Here is a 17,135-nt window from a genome sequence, read left to right as displayed (position 1 = left end):
GCACAAAAATCTAGGCTGACACTCCAGTGCAGTGCTGAGGGAGTGCTGCACTGTCGGAGGTGCCGTCTTTCAGATGAGACGTTAAACCGAGGCCCCGTCTGCTCTCTCAGGTGGACGTAAGCGATCCCATGGCACTATTTTGAAGAAAAGCAGGGGAGTTATCCTGGTGTCCTAGTCAATATTTATCCCTCAATCACATCACTAAGAAGAAAACAGATGATCTGGTCATTATCACATTGCTGCTTGTGGGAGCTTGCTGTGTGCAAATTTGCTGCCACGTTTCCTACATTACAACAGTGACCACACTTCAAAAAGTACTTCATTGTCTGTAAAGCGATTTGGGACGTCCGGTATTCGTGAAAGGCGCTATAGAAATGCAAGTCTTTCTTTCTCTGCTCTGGGAGGGGGCCAATATACACAGACGCATCTACACCGGCTTCATGGTGTCCACGGGGATTTAAAAGGGATGGGGGAGCTCCCTTATTAACGGCGCTGTTCCATTTTATATTGGTGAAGAAATGTTCCCATAAATATTTTGCTGCCTAGTTGGGGAGACTGCTGACTTTAGGCAATCTGAAGCCCCGATCAGTATGGGTGAGGCTGCTTCAGGACACACTCTTCAGTGATGGCTATAGGAGAGGCCTGGGGCATGAGCGGGGCTGAGGCATGAGTGGGGCTGAGGCATGAGTGGGGTATGAGGTGGGGCCTGGGGCTGGGGCATGAGTTGGGGCTGGGGCTGGGGCATGAGCTGGGGCTGGGCCTGGGCCTGAGCCTGGGGCATGAGGTGGGGCCTGGGGCTGGGGCATGAGCTGGGGCTGGGGCATGAGCTGAGGCTGGGCCTGAGCCTGGGGCATGAGTTGGGGCCTGGGGCTGGAGCATGAGTTGGGCCCTGGGCCATGAGCGGGGCCTAGGGAAATCACTGACCCTCTTTCCATCCTCCCCTGACATGCACAATCGGCCAGGGGTCACTGGATAGTGATTAGGAGTGCCTACCCTGGCTGGTTTAATCAGACTAGTGTCAGTGCGAGTACATTGTGTCATTTTATCTCGCACATTCCCATTTACAGCAGTTTTGCAATCTGTCAAAGGTTAATGTGCAGTTGCTGTTTGAATTTGAAGTTTCTCTCTTTGAAGATGAATATTAGCTGGAGAAGTGCCCAGCTCTTTCACAGGCCACAGAGCCTTGCAACTATTCCTACAGGCAAGAGCTTGCTGCAGTAAATGGAACTTGACTCAGTATAGGTCGGGGGGCTGAATTCTGTCACTGAGGAGCCAAGCTGAGCATGTTGTTCCCAAAAACTGCTTAGTGCTTTCTCTGCTAGAAGGGCAGCAATACTCTGAGCAAATGAAGCTGGAATGGGCCTGAATGAGTGCGATACACCTCCCTTGCCCTCAGATTGTGACCATGGAAGAGGTTCCGTATCCAACTCCGGGAACAAGTCCTAGTCCGTGCTGGAATGCTGACCGTTTGGTTTCAGTGGGATGTGCTTGGACACCAGTTTATATGTTTTCTTTTTGTATTGTTAGACCTGGAAGACTGAAGGTTTCTTCGCTCTGTACAAAGGATTCTGGCCAAACTGGTTACGGCTGGGGCCTTGGAACATCATTGTATCCTTTGCCCTTCACTTGATTCTCATTCTCTTGGATGGTCGGGTCTGCTGGTGATCTTTCTTGCATAGTATAGGATCCAGCCAGGGTCATTAGAGGAGGAATCTCTAGGAACATGCTCCTTGATGTTCATGAATTTGGCCATCTAACCCTTACCGTGCATCTCCGCTGCATTCAGTATCCTCACCATATGCTGCTTTATTTATTTTTGTCAAAGAAAGGGGCTTTTTGGAGAGCAGATGCAGACGATGTGGGTGGGTTCAGATAGAACAGCACAGTCCTGGAGCTGTCCCAGAGAGTTGATCCAATGAAGTCAATACGTCACTCTATAACTCATCCAGTCATCTCGCCCAGTAAGGACAGTATCGGCAGTGTGGGAGGGGCTCCCCATCTCATTCTCAACAACAACAGCATGTATTTATATAGTGTCTTTAACGGAGTAAAATGTCCCAAGGCACTTCACAGGAGTGTTAGAAGACCAAAAAATTGATACTGAGCCACATAAGGTGAAATTAGGGCAGGTGACCAAAAGCTTGTTCAAAGAGGTAGGTTTTAAGTAGCGTCTTCAAGGAGGAAAGAGAGGTAGCGAGGCAGAGAGGTTTAGGCAGGGAATTCCAGAGCTTAGGGCCTAGGCAAGAGAAGGCACAGCCACCAATGGTTGACCGATTATAACCAGGGATGCTCGAGGGCAGAATTAGTGGAGCGCGGATATCTCCGGGGGGGGGGGGGGGGGTGGTTGTGGGACTGGTGGAGATTGCAGAGATAGGGAGGGGTGAGGCCATGGAGGGATTTGAAAACAAGAATGAGAATTTTGAAATTGAGGCGCTGCTTAACCGGGAGCCAATGTAGGTCAGTGAGCACAGAGGTGATGGGTGAACAGGACTTGGTGCGAGTTAGGACACGGGCAGCTGAGTTTTGGATGACCTCAAGTTTATGTAGGATAGAATGTGGGAGGCCAGCCAGAAGTGCGTTGGAATAGTCAAGTCTAGAGGTAACAAAGGCATGGATGTGAGTTTCAGCAGTGGATGAGCTGAGGCAAGGGCAGAGATGGGCGATGTTACTGAGGTGGAAATAGGCGGTCTTAGTTATGCCGTGGATATGTGGTCAGAAGCTCATTTCAGGGTCAAATATGACTCCAACAGTGTGGCTCAGCCTCAGGAGAGGGATGGAGTCGGTGGCTAGGAAACGGAGTTTGTGGTGGGGACCGAAAACAATGGCTTCGGTCTTCCCAATATTTAATTAGAGAAAATTTCTGCTCATCCAGAACTGTATGTCGGACAAGCAGTCTGACAATTTAGAGACAGTGGAGGGGTCGAGATAAGTGGTGGTGAGGTGGAGCTGGGTGTCTTCAGCGTACATGTGTAAATTGACGCAGTGTTTTCGGATGACCTCGCCAAGGGGCAGCATGTAGATGAGAAATAGCAGGGGGCCACGGCTAGATCCTTGGGGGACACCAGAGGTAACGCTGCGGGAGCGGGAAGAGAAGCCGTTGCAGGTGATTCTCTGGTTACGACTAGATAAATAAGAATGGAACCAGGCAAGTGCAGTCCCACCCAGCTGGACGACGGTGGAGAGACGTTGGAGCAGGATGGAGTGGTCAACCGTGTCAAAGGCTGCAGACAAGTCAAGAAGGACGAGGAGGGATAGTTTACCTTTGTCACAGTCACAAAAAATGTCATTTGTGACTGATGAGAGCCGTTTCAGTACTATGGCAGGGGTGGAAACCTGATTGGATAGATTCAAACATGGAATTCCAGGAAAGATGGGCACGTATTTGGGAGGCGACAACACATTCAAGGACTTGGAGAGAAAAGGGAGGTTGGAGATGGGGCGGTAGTTTGCAAGGATAGAGGGGTCAAGGGTTTTTTAAAGAGAGGGGTGATGACGGCAGATTTGAGGGAGAGGGTGACAGTATCTGAGGAGAGAGAACCGTTAACAATGTCAGCTAACATGGGAGCCAGGAAAGGAAGTTGGGTGGTCAGCAGTTTGGTGGGAATAGGGTCGAGGGAGCAGGAGGTGGGTCTCATAGACAAGATGAGCGCAAGAGGTCAAGAGGGGAGATCGGAGAGAAACTGAAGTAAGATGTGAGTTCAGGGCAAGGGCAGAGGGGAACCTTAGAGGAAGGGAAGTGGCAGAGGCAGCTGATCGGATGGTCTCAATCTTAGAGACAAAGAAGTCCATGAGCTCCTCGCACTTGTTGCTGGAGCTGAGTGTGGAGGAGACAGGGGAGACGAGTTTAAGAAGACGGTTAGCAGTGCAGAATAGAAGCCGGGGTTTATCTTTGCATTCCAGAATGATCCTGGAATAGTCAGCAATTTTGGCAGACGAGAGCAGGACCCTATAATGCTTTGTGGTCCAACCAGATCTGGCAGTGAATGGCCATCCTCCCCCAGTAAGGACAGTATTGGCAGTGTGGGAGGGGCTCCCCCCCCCAGTAAGGGCAGTGTGGGAGGGGCTCCCCATCTCCACCCCCCAGTAAGGGCAGTGTGGGAGGGGCTCCCCATCTCCCCGCGCCCCCCCCCCCAGTAAGGGCAGTGTGGGAGGGGCTTCCTCCCTCCCCCCCCCCAAAGTAAGGTCAGTGTGGGAGGGGCTCCCCAGTAAGGGGAGTGTGGGAGGGGCTCCCCACCCCCCCAGTAAGGGCAGTGTGGGAGGGGCTACCCCCCCAGTAAGGGCAGTGTGGGGGGAGCTACCCCCCCCCCCAAAGTAAGGGCAGTGTGGGTGTCGGCGGGAGACGCGAGCAGGAAGCTTAAAAAGGCTTCAGAGACCCAGGTAAGGCCTCAGACCGCGGGTGTCGGCGGGAGGCGCGAGCGGGAAGCTTAAAAAGGCTTCAGAGACCCAGGTAAGGCCTCAGACCGCGGGTGTCGGCGGGAGGCGCGAGCGGGAAGCTTAAAAAGGCTTCAGAGACCCAGGTAAGGCCTCAGACCGCGGGTGTCGGCGGGAGGCGTGAGCGGAAAGCTTAAAAAGGCTTCAGAGACCCAGGTAAGGCCTCAGACCGCGGGTGTCGGCGGGAGGCACGAGCGGGAAGCTTAAAAAGGCTTCAGAGACCCAGGTAAGGCCTCAGACCGCGGGTGTCGGCGGGAGGCGCGAGTGGGAAGCTTAAAAAGGCTTCAGAGACCCAGGTAAGGCCTCAGACCGCGGGTGTCAGCGGGAGGCACGAGCGGGAAGCTTAAAAAGGCTTCAGAGACCCAGGTAAGGCATACCAGTCTCCAGTCTCCGAAGTCAGAGGGAAGGAGAGAAGTAAAAAGTAATCCAAGTGTGACGTCACCAGAAAGCGGGTAAGTGATTGGTTGGTAAGTATTTACTCTTTCTCCTTCTTCACAAAGCTTAAATTCTGTGGTTTATAGTTTCTAGGGTCTCTGTGGTGTAGCGGGGACTGCTGGCAGGCAAGCGCCCTTGAGTATATCATTAAATTGGTGGTATTGATTTAATTTAAATTAATTAAAGGGTAAGTCATGTCAGGACAGCCCAGCCCCGTGTTATGCTCCTCTTGCTCTATGTGGGAATTCAGGGACACTGCCGGTGTCCCTGACGACCATGTGTGCCAGAAATGCATCCAGCTGCAGCTACTAGCAGACCGCATTGCGGCGCTGGAGCTGCGGATGGATGGGCTTTGGAGCATTCATGATTCTGAGAGGGTCGTGGATAACACGTTTACTGAGTTGGTCACACCGCAGGTAAGGGCTGCACAGGCAGAAGGGAGATGGGTGACCATCAGGCAGAGCAGTAGAGGCAGGCAGGTAGTGGCCATCCCTCTCTCAAACAGGTATACCGATTTGGATACTGTTGAGGGGGATGACTTACCAGAGGAAGGCAGCAGCAGCCAACTTCCTGGCACCAGGGGTGCTTCTGCTGCTCAGGAAGGGAGGAAAAAGAGTGGGAGAGCAATAGTGGTAGGGGATTCCATCGTAAGGGGAACAGATAGGCTTTTCTGTGGCCGTAGACGTGACTCCAGGATGGTTTGTTGCCTCCCTGGTGCCAGGGTCAAGGATGTCACTGAACGGCTGCAGGGCATTCTGAAGGGGGCGGGTGAACAGTCAGAGGTCGTGGTTCACATTGGGACCAATGACATGGGTAGGAAGAGGGATGAGGTCCTGCAGCAAGAATTTAGGGAGCTAGGTAGCAGATTAAAGAGCAGGACCTCAAAGGTTGTAATCTCTGGATTACTCCCGGTGCCACGTGCTAGTGAGTATAGGAATAGGAGGATAGAGCAGATGAATGCATGGCTAAAGAGTTGGTGCAGGAGGGAGGGCTTTAGTTTCCTGGATCACTGGGCCTGCTTCTGGGGAAGGTGGGACTTGTACAAGTCGGACGGCTTGCACCTGAACCAGAGCGGGACAAATATCCTTGCGGGGAGGTTTGCTAGCACTGTTCGGGGGGGTTTAAACTAAAATGGCAGGGGGTTGGGAACCTGAGCAGGGAGACAGAGGAAAGGGAAACAGGGATAAAAGCAAAAGATAGGAAGGAGAAAAACAAAAGTGGCAGTCAGAGAAATCAACGGTTTAAATCAAACGTGGCCACAGTAAATAATAATTCTAATAGGTCTAACAGCTTTAAAAAAACAAGCCTGAAGGCTTTGTGTCTTAATGCGAGGAGCATTTGTAATAAAGTGGACGAATTGGCTGCGCAAATAGAGGTAAACGAATATGATTTGGTTGGGATTATGGAAACGTGCCTCAAGGATGGCCAAGACTGGGAACTCAACATCCAGGGGTATTCGATATTCAGGAAAGATAGGCAAAAAGGAAAGGGAGGTGGGGTAGCATTACTGGTTAAAGAAGGGATTAATACAATTGTAATGAAGGATATTAGCTCTGATGATGTGGAATCTGTATGGGTAGAATTGAGAAATACTAAGGGGAAAAAAACATTAGTGGGAGTGGTATATAGACCTCCCAACAGTAAGGCGGAGGTTGGGGATGGCATTAAAAGGGAAATTAAAGAAGCGTGCAATAAGGGCACAGCAGTCATGGGTGACTTTAATCTACATATAGATTGGGCCAACCAAATTAGTAACAATACTATGGAGGAAGAATTCCTGGAGTGTTTACGGGATGGTTTCCTGGACCAATATGTCGAGGGACCAACCAGAGATCAGGCCATCTTAGACTGGGTATTATGTAACGAGAAAGGATTAATCAGCAATCTTGTTGTACGAGGCCCCTTGGGTCTGAGCGATCATAATATGATCAAATTCTTCATTAAGATGGAGAATGAAGTAGTTGACTCAGAGACTAGGGTCCTCAATTTAAATAAAGGAAACTACGATGGTCTGAGGAGCGAGTTGGGTAGGATTGATTGGGGAATGGCACTCAAAGGGTTGACGGTGGATAGGCAATGGCAAACATTCAAAGACCGAGTGGATGAACTGCAGAATTTGTTTATCCCAGTTTGGCATAAAAATAAAACAAAAAAGGTGACTCAACCGTGGCTAACGAGGGAAATTAGGGATAGCATAAGATCCAAGGAGAGGACATATAAATTGGCCAGAAAAAGCAGTAATCCTGAGGATTGGGAGCAGTTTAGGATTCAACAAAGGAGGACAAAGGGATTAATTAAGAAAGGGAAAATAGAATATGAGAGTAAGCTTGCAGGGAACATGAAAACTGACTGTAAAAGCTTTTATAGATATGTGAAGTGAAAAAGATTGGTGAAGTCAAGCGTAGGTCCCTTGCAGTCAGAATCAGGGGAATTTATAATGGGAAACAAAGAAATGGCAGACCAACTAAATTCATACTTTGGTTCTGTCTTCACAAAGGAGGACACAAATAACCTCCCAGAGATGCCGGGGAACATAGGGTCTGATGAAAGGGTGGAACTGAAAGAAATCAGTATTTGTAGGGAAATGGTGTTAGGAAAATTGATGGGACTGAAGGCCGATAAATCCCCAGGGCCTGATAATCTACATCCCAGGGTACTTAAGGAAGTGGCCCTAGAAATAGTAGATGCATTGCTGGTCATCTTCCAGAACTCGATAGACTCTGGAACAGTACCCATGGATTGGAGGGTAGCTAATGCTACCCCACTATTTAAAAAAGGTGGTAGAGAAAAAGCGGGAAATTATAGACCGGTAACCCTGACATCGGTAGTGGGGAAAATGCTAGAGTCTATTATAAAAAATGTAATAGCAGAGCACTTGGAAAGCAGTGACAGGATTGGACAAAGTCAACATGGATTTACAAAAGGTAAATCATGCTTGACTAATCTACTGGAATTTTTTGAGGATGTAACTGGTAAAATAGATAAGGGAGAACCAGTGGATGTGGTGTATTTGGACTTTCAGAAGGCTTTCGATAAGGTCCCACATAAGAGATTAGCGTGCAAAACTAAGGCACATGGGATTGGGGGCAAGATATTGACTTGGATAGAGAACTGGTTGGCGGACAGAAAGCAAAGAGTTGGAATAAACGGGTCGTTTTCCGAGTGGCAGGCAGTGACTAGTGGGGTACCGCAAGGATCGGTCCAAGGACCCCAGCTGTTCACAATATATATTAATGATCTGGACAAGGGAATTGGATGTAATATCTCCAAATTTGCAGACGACACAAAGCTGGGTGGGGGGGTAAGCTGTGAGGAGGATGTCGTGAAACTCCAGTACGATCTGGACAGGTTGGGTGATTGGGCAGAAACATGGCAAATGTACTATAATGTGGATAAATGTGAGGTTATCCACTTTGGTGGCAAAAACAGGAAGGCAGACTATTATTTGAACGGCAATAGATTGGGAGAAGGGGAAGTGCAAAGAGACCTGGGTGTTCTTGTGCACCAGCCGCTGAAGGTAAGCATGCAGGTGCAGCAGACGGTTAAGAAGGCAAATGGTATGTTGGCCTTCGTAGCAAGAGGGTTCGAGTACAGGAACAAGGATGTCTTGCTACAGTTGTACAGGGCCTTGGTGAGACCGCACCTTGAGTATTGTGTGCAGTTTTGGTCGCCTTACCTGAGGAAGGACGTTCTTGCCATGGAAGGAGTGCAGCGAAGATTCACCAGGCTGATACCTGGGATGGCAGGAATGATGTATGAGGAGAAATTGTGTCGATTGGGCTTATACTCACTGGAGTTTAGAAGATTGAGAGGGGATCTCATCAAAACCTATAAAATTCTGTCAGGCCTGGACAGACTAGATGCAGAAAGGATGTTTCTGATGGCCGGGGAGTCCAGAACCAGGGGTCATAGTCTAAGGATAAGCTATAAGCCATTTAGGACTGAAATGAGGAGGAATTTCTTCACCCAGAGAGTGGTGAACCTGTGGAATTCTCTGCCACAGAGGGCGGTGGAGGCCAGTTCATTAAATATATTCAAGAAAGAGTTGGATATATTTCTTAAGGCTAAAGGGATCAAGGGATATGGGGAGAAGGCAGGGACAGGGTACTGAGTTTGGATGATCAGCCATGATCTCATTGAACGGCGGAGCAGGCTCGAAGGGCCAAATGGCCCCCCCCCCCCCCCAGTGAGGGCAGTGTGGGAGGGACCCCCCTCCCCCAAGTAAGGGCAGTGTGGGAGGGGCTACCCCCTCCCCCCCCCAAGTAAGGGCAGTGTGGGAGGCCCCCCCCCAAAGTAAGGGCAGTGTGGGAGGGGCTAACCCCCCCCCCCCGCCAGTAAGGGCAGTGTGGGAGGGCCCCACTCCCTCCAGTAAGGGCAGTGTGGGAGGGCCCCACTCCCTCCAGTAAGGGCAGTGTGGGAGGGCCCCACTCCCTCCAGTAAGGGCAGTGTGGGAGGGCCCCCCACCCCAGTAAGGGCAGTGTGGGAGGGCCCCACTCCCTCCAGTAAGGGCAGTGTGGGAGGGCCCCCCACCCCAGTAAGGGCAGTGTGGGAGGGCCCCACTCCCTCCAGTAAGGGCAGTGTGGGAGGGCCCCACTCCCTCCAGTAAGGGCAGTGTGGGAGGGCCCCACTCCCTCCAGTAAGGGCAGTGTGGGAGGGCCCCACTCCCTCCAGTAAGGGCAGTGTGGGAGGGCCCCCCACCCCAGTAAGGGCAGTGTGGGAGGGCCCCACTCCCTCCAGTAAGGGCAGTGTGGGAGGGCCCCACTCCCTCCAGTAAGGGCAGTGTGGGAGGGTCCCACTCCCTCCAGTAAGGGCAGTGTGGGAGGGCCCCACTCCCTCCAGTAAGGGCAGTGTGGGAGGGCCCCACTCCCTCCAGTAAGGGCAGTGTGGGAGGGCCCCACTCCCTCCAGTAAAGGCAGTGTGGGAGGGCCCCACTCCCTCCAGTAAGGGCAGTGTGGGAGGGCCCCACTCCCTCCAGTAAGGGCAGTGTGGGAGGGCCCCACTCCCTCCAGTAAGGGCAGTGTGGGAGGGCCCCACTCCCTCCAGTAAGGGCAGTGTGGGAGGGCCCCACTCCCTCCAGTAAAGGCAGTGTGGGAGGGCCCCACTCCCTCCAGTAAAGGCAGTGTGGGAGGGCCCCACTCCCTCCAGTAAGGGCAGTGTGGGAGGGCCCCACTCCCTCCAGTAAGGGCAGTGTGGGAGGGCCCCCCACCCCAGTAAGGGCAGTGTGGGAGGGCCCCACTCCCTCCAGTAAGGGCAGTGTGGGAGGGCCCCCCACCCCAGTAAGGGCAGTGTGGGAGGGCCCCACTCCCTCCAGTAAAGGCAGTGTGGGAGGGCCCCACTCCCTCCAGTAAGGGCAGTGTGGGAGGGCCCCACTCCCTCCAGTAAGGGCAGTGTGGGAGGGCCCCACTCCCTCCAGTAAGGGCAGTGTGGGAGGGCCCCACTCCCTCCAGTAAGGGCAGTGTGGGAGGGCCCCCCACCCCAGTAAGGGCAGTGTGGGAGGGCCCCACTCCCTCCAGTAAGGGCAGTGTGGGAGGGCCCCACTCCCTCCAGTAAGGGCAGTGTGGGAGGGCCCCACTCCCTCCAGTAAAGGCAGTGTGGGAGGGCCCCACTCCCTCCAGTAAGGGCAGTGTGGGAGGGCCCCACTCCCTCCAGTAAGGGCAGTGTGGGAGGGCCCCACTCCCTCCAGTAAGGGCAGTGTGGGAGGGCCCCACTCCCCCCAGTAAGGGCAGTGTGGGAGGGCCCCACTCCCTCCAGTAAAGGCAGTGTGGGAGGGCCCCACTCCCTCCAGTAAGGGCAGTGTGGGAGGGCCCCACTCCCTCCAGTAAGGGCAGTGTGGGAGGGCCCCACTCCCTCCAGTAAAGGCAGTGTGGGAGGGCCCCCCACCCCAGTAAGGGCAGTGTGGGAGGGCCCCACTCCCTCCAGTAAGGGCAGTGTGGGAGGGCCCCACTCCCTCCAGTAAGGGCAGTGTGGGAGGGCCCCACTCCCTCCAGTAAGGGCAGTGTGGGAGGGCCCCACTCCCTCCAGTAAGGGCAGTGTGGGAGGGCCCCACTCCCTCCAGTAAGGGCAGTGTGGGAGGGCCCCACTCCCTCCAGTAAGGGCAGTGTGGGAGGGCCCCACTCCCTCCAGTAAGGGCAGTGTGGGAGGGCCCCCCCCTCCCACCCAGTCAGGGCAGTGTGGGAGTGGCTCCTCCCCCCCCCCCCCCCAGTAAGGGCAGTATCGGCAGATTAGCCAACTCAGTGTGGACTAGGTGTCAGATCTGAGTTATTCTAATTTCTACAGCGCAGTGCCAAACTGGGCAATACAATTACCAATAAAGCTCTGAAAACTCCTTAACCAACTTCCTGGCACAGGTGGGCGAGGTTAGTTTTAGGCAAGGCCGAGCCTGGGGTGGGGGTTAGGCCGAGCCTGGTGTGGGGGTTAGTCTGAGCCTGGTGTGGGGTAGGCCGGGCCTCGGGTGGAGGTGGCCGAGCCTGGGGTGGGGGAGGACGGGCCTGGTGTGGAGGTTAGGCCGAGCCTGGGGTGGGGGAGGACGGGCCTGGTGTGGGGGTTAGGCCGAGCCTGGGGTGGGGTAGGCTGGGTGGGGGTGGCCGGGCCTGGGGTGGGGGAGGCCGGGCCTGGGGTGGGGGTGGCCGGGCCTGGGGTTGGGGTGGCCGAGCCTGGGGTGGGGGTGGCTGTTAAGTCTGTGTGTTCCAGTTGTATTAAGATTAATTACTGACACAGACTACAAGAATAAAGTTCAACAGGTCTTTACTAGTTGGAGGTCAGGACTATACTAAATACAATATCACTACACAGTACTTATATACCGGTGGTCACCACCGGTATTACGTATACAGCAGCCAGAGAAAGTAGTACATCTCTTAAGGTGGAACAGGCTTAAGTTCTCTTAAGGTGGAACAGGTTACATACACCACAGTGGCCGGGCCTGGGGTGGGAGTGGCTGGGGTGGGGGAGGCCGGGCCTGGGCTGGGGGAGGCCGGGCCTGGTCTGGGGGAGGCTGGGCCTGGGGTGGGGGAGGCCGAGGCTGGGGTGGGGGAGGCCGAGGCTGGGGTGGGGGAGGCCTGGCCTGGGGTGGGGGAGGTCGGGCCTGGGGTGGGGGTGGCTGGGGTGGGGGAGGCCGGGCCTGGGCTGGGGGAGGCCGGGCCTGGGGTGGGGGTGGCCGAGCCTGGGCTGGGGGTGGCTGTTAAGTCTGTGTGTTCCAGTTGTATTAAGATTAATTACTGACACAGACTACAAGAATAAAGTTCAACAGGTCTTTACTAGTTGGAGGTCAGGACTATACTAAATACAATATCACTACACAGTACTTATATACCGGTGGTCACCACCGGTATTACGTATACAGCAGCCAGAGAAAGTAGTACATCTCTTAAGGTGGAACAGGCTTAAGTTCTCTTAAGGTGGAACAGGTTACATACACCACAGTGGCCGGGCCTGGGGTGGGGGTGGGAGTGGCTGGGGTGGGGGAGGCCGGGCCTGGGCTGGGGGAGGCCGGGCCTGGGCTGGGGGAGGCCGGGCCTGGTCTGGGGGAGGCTGGGCCTGGGGTGGGGGAGGCTGGGGTGGGGGAGGCCTGGCCTGGGGTGGGGGAGGTCGGGCCTGGGGTGGGGGTGGCTGGGGTGGGGGAGGCCGGGCCTGGGCTGGGGGAGGCCGGGCCTGGGGTGGGGGTGGCCGGGCCTGGGCTGGGGGAGGCCAGGGTGGGGAGGCCGGGCCTGGGGTGAGGGTGGTCGGGCCTGGGGTGTGGTGGGGGAGGCCGAGCCTGGGGAGGCCGAGCCTGGGGTGGGGGAGGCCGAGCTTAGTGTTAAAATTGTATAAATTCTGCATGTATTTCAGTTGCTAAGTATGGTGTGTGTGGACGAGGGTCTCTGGTGTATTCTCTAGTGAACATGCTGACAGTAACAGCTGATTTATTTGCATTGTTTACCTTAACTTTTTCTTTCAGTTCTTCATTACGTATGAACAACTGAAAAAGCTCCCTGTCTAACACACCGCTATTCTCTACAAACTGTATTTAACGCTTGTGCCACTGCCTGGCACGTGTTTGTTGACCGGACAGAAGCCTCTGCCCTGTTACCTTTCCATCCTTGCCCTAGGGTGGTGCATGAATGTTGCTGCACGCCAGTACAATTGCATTGTGTGGGAAAGATCCACATACAGCAGTCGACGACTTTCACTTTCTGGAAACTATGGAGAAGATCAGATGACTTTTGCAGTCCCAGTTGGTCATGGTGATACAGCGTCCAATAGGAGGCAGCTAGGGACATCACACCCTGCCAGGGAATCAGTGCACATGCACGCACACATGTACACGTTTGGGGGAGGGGTGTACGATTGTGGAGGTTAAGTATAAAAAGCCCTTTTGCCCTTAAAGCTAATCTTACACCAAGGCTGTCTACACTTTATCTTCATGGGCTTCATAGGTATGTCCTGGGGCCATATATCAATTTGTTAACTATGGTCTCATTAATGTGCGTACACCTTAAGATCCTGGTTTCTGATTTATGATTTATCCACCAATGTGACAACAGCTCTAAGAACAGTGGTTCCCAGACCTCTGGACCCAGAAAGTGCAAACCGGACGGAGTTGTGCAGACTAGAGGGTGGATTGCTGGGGCTCGGGACCCTCGGCTACATCCCACACATACTGACATGAAATAGAGTTGTGAAATCAATCAGTAACACGGAATCTATATTCTCTCACCTTTGTGCCAGTTGTAACTTGAGGCTTTACAGAAAGTGAGCCCAAACTGTTTGAAAGGAAGTGTATTTGAAGTGCATTGTGTAGCTGAGGAAGGAGAACAATGTCTGGTGTCTTGTCATTGTGCCGTGGCTCAGCTTCCGTCAGATAAAGTCACCGCACAGCTCGTGTCACTAAGCTGCTTTTCAGAATTTCAAGTTAAAATATTCCTTCAAAAAAAATCAAGTGATCTATCAAATTTGAACCCAAATTTCAGTTGTGAATCTGCTTTTTGCATGTTCCTGAAGATTGAATCTTGGGGCTCAATTAGCCTGTCTTTGAACTGCTTCATTCCAGTTTGGAGCCATAGGTAAGTATGACAATTTAGATTTAGTACCTTGCCCCCTCTCCCATTTCATAATGTCTGGGGTTTTTGACAGCGTAGATCAGGTTAGTGGGCGCTGCACATTCAGCAGAGCAGTGTTGTGCAATGGGAAATGGGGCAGCGGTCCAGGGTGCAATTGCTTTCCGACACTAAGATCTTTATTTTTCCCCTTCTCCATCTTTTAGGTGCCCTGCTGGTTTACAGAAGACTGGCGGAGGGGCTGACAGGAGCTCCAATCACAGCTTCTGCTTCTGCAGTGTGATTGTGACACAGAATTGTCTACAAGCTTCTTGTGCTCATCCTTTTGTGCTGCCTGTTGAGGGAAAGCAAACAGTTTCCATTTGGTGACTGTCTCCGACTGTATCAAATTTTCAGCAGCATTTCAGGATTGAAGTTGCATTTGGAAAAGTTAATCAAATACCTGAGACACTGAAGTTGGTGAAAGTGTTTTAACCTGTTAACAAGAGCCCATAGATTCTCCTTTATTTCTGGGCTGTAATGCGTAAGCTATACTGTCGGCCCCTGTGAGATCAAATCTGGCCACTGCCATTGGAGGCTGTGAAGCTCCCCCCAGAGACGGTTACCTGGGGTATTTCTGACCGCTGGATGCCATTGGTTGGGTCTGCCCTTGGGCAGTCAGATTGGCTAAGGTGCAAGACTTTTAAGGGAGTAGTGGGCTATGTGACAGAAATTGCGGCAATGCAGCTGTTCCTGTAATGTAGTCTCCAATCTTCAGATTAAAGACTGTCCAGATAGAGAGTGTAGATTGAATTGTCAGATTTAGTTTGAAATATGAGGAGCAAATGTTTCTCAGTATTTATAGTATTAGAGACTGAAAGCTAGAGCTCCCCAGACATTGGGTACTGCACTGAGTGAGCACAAGACAAACTCACTCAGTACAGCACTGGTCAAACTCACTCAGTGCAGCACAGGTCAAACTCACTCAGTACAGCACAGGTCAAACTCACTCAGTACAGAACTGGTCAAACTCACTCAGTACAGCACAGGCTGTAAAATGGTCCTGTTTTACAAACAGATTTGTAATGTACGGGTGACTTTCATCCAGCAGCTTGTGATGTTTGCATACTGATAATTTATGTGAAGGCTTTGTAGGGTTTTGGGATTGAACGTACAATCGGATTTACTTAGTTCAATCTGTACAACTTTTATGTGTAATAATATAAAAATAATGCTTCTCCACATCAGTGGGTCATCTTAAACTAATTTCGAACTTCTCGTCTATCATAGAGTCATAGAGTTATACAGCACAGAAAGAGGCCCTTCGGCCCATCGTGTCTGCGCCGACCATCAATCCCTGTCCAGTCTAATCCCATTTTCCAGCATTTGGTCCATAGCCTTGTATGCAATGGCATTTCAAGTGCTCATCCAAATGCTTCTTGAATGTTATGAGGGTTCCTGCCTCTACCACCCTTTCAGGCAGTGAGTTCCAGATTCCAACCACCCTCTGGGTGAAAAAGTTCCTCCTCAAACCCCTCCAAACCTCCTGCCCCTTCCCCTGAATCTATGCCCCCTTGTTATTGACCCCCCTACTAAGGGGAAAAGTTCCGCTTTATCTACCCTATCTATGCCCCTCATCATTTTGTACACCTCAATCAGGTCCCCCCTCAGCCTTCTTTGCTCCAAGGAAAACAACCCCAGCCTGTTTTAGTCTTTCTTCATAGCTGAGGCGCTCCATCCCAGGTAACATCCTGGTGAATCTTCTCTGCACCCTCTCCAAAGCAATCACATCCTTCCTATAGTGAGGTGACCAGAACTGCACACAGTACTCCAGCTGTGGCCTCACCAGCGTTTTGTACAGCTCCATCATAACCTCCCTGCTCTTATATTCTATGCCTCGGCTAATGAAGGCAAGTATCCCATATGCCTTTTTAACTACCTTATCTACCTGTTCCGCTGCCTTCAGGGATCTATGTACATGTACACCAAGGTCCCTCTGTACTTCCTAGGGTCCTACCACTCATTGTGTATTCCCTTGCCTTATTTGTCCGTCCAAAATGCATCACCTCGCACTTTTCAGGGTTAAATTCCATTTGCCACTTTTCCGCCCATCTGACCAACCCGTTTATATCGTCCTGTAGCCTGAGGCTTTCCTCCTCGCAATTTACCACCCCACCAATTTTCGTGGCATCTGCAAACTTACTGATCATACCTTTCACATTCTCATCCAAATCATTTATGTAGATCACAAACAGCAAGGGTCCCAGCACCGATCACTGAGGTACCCCACTGGACACAGGCTTCCAGTCACAAAAGCAACCTTCGACCATCACCCTCTGCCTCCTGCCACTCAGCCAGTTTAGGATCCAACGCGCCAAGGCACCCTGGATCCCATGGGCTCTTACCTTCTTGACCAGTCTCCTATGCGGGACTTTGTCAAAAGCTTTACTGAAATCCATGTAAACCACATCCACAGCATTTCCCTCATCCACACACCTAGCCACCCCCTCGAAAAATTCAATCAGATTGGTCAGACATGATTTACCCTTGACAAAGCCATGCTGACTATCCCTGATTAATCCTTGCCTCTCCAAGTGGAGACTAATTTTGTCCCTCAGAATTTTTTCCAATAATTTCCCTACCACAGATGTTAGGCTCACTGGCCTGTAATTCCCTGGTTTATCCCTGCTACCCTTCTTGAATAATGGTACTACGTTAGCTGTTCTCCAGTCCTCTGGTACATCCCCTGTGGCCAGAGAGGTTCTGAAAATTTGTGTCAGAGCCCCTGCAATCTCCTCCTTTGCCTCACACAGCAGCCTGGGATACATCTCGTCCGGGCCTGGGGATTTATCCACTTTTTGGCCTGCTAAAACCGCTAGTACCCCCTCCCTCTCGGTGCTAATATGTTCAAGTATATCACAGTCCCCTTGCCCGATTTCTATGTCTACATCATCTTTCTCCATAGTGAACACAGATGCAAAAAATTCATTTAAAACCCCGCCTACATCATCTGGCTCTACACACAGATTGCCACTTTGGTCCCTAATGGGCCCTACCCTTTCCCTGGTTATCCTCTTGCCCTTATCATATCCTTCTTGCAGTTCCCAGAGCCCGGCTCCACGCAGTTTGGGTTCGGGCAGGGCCACTCGACTCCAGACCTCATTACAGCCTTGGTCCAAACATAGACAAACAAGCTGAATTCTAGCAGTGAGCGGAGAGTGACTGCCCTTGACATCAAGGCAGTGTTTGACCGAG

At 52.2% G+C, this 17,135-nt stretch overlaps 1 protein-coding gene across 1 annotated transcript in view; it reads left to right on the top strand.

Moving 5' to 3' along the window:
- Positions 1–15,124, top strand: part of slc25a14 (solute carrier family 25 member 14) — a 163,097-nt gene extending 147,973 nt beyond the window's left edge. The window contains 2 exon segments of the mRNA XM_085994069.1: positions 1,528–1,608; positions 12,803–15,124. Of these exon segments, the coding sequence (XP_085850195.1) occupies positions 1,528–1,608; positions 12,803–12,844 (123 nt within the window). The 3' untranslated portion in view covers positions 12,845–15,124.
- Positions 15,125–17,135: the final 2,011 nt, after the last annotated feature.

Source organism: Somniosus microcephalus, chromosome 1, assembly GCF_052327205.1.
Source record: "Somniosus microcephalus isolate GS21.2 chromosome 1, FLI_Smic_1.0, whole genome shotgun sequence".
Lineage (NCBI taxonomy): Eukaryota > Metazoa > Chordata > Chondrichthyes > Squaliformes > Somniosidae > Somniosus > Somniosus microcephalus.
The sequence above is the reverse complement of the archived record's forward strand: the minus strand, read 5'-3'. Positions and strand labels throughout refer to the sequence as shown.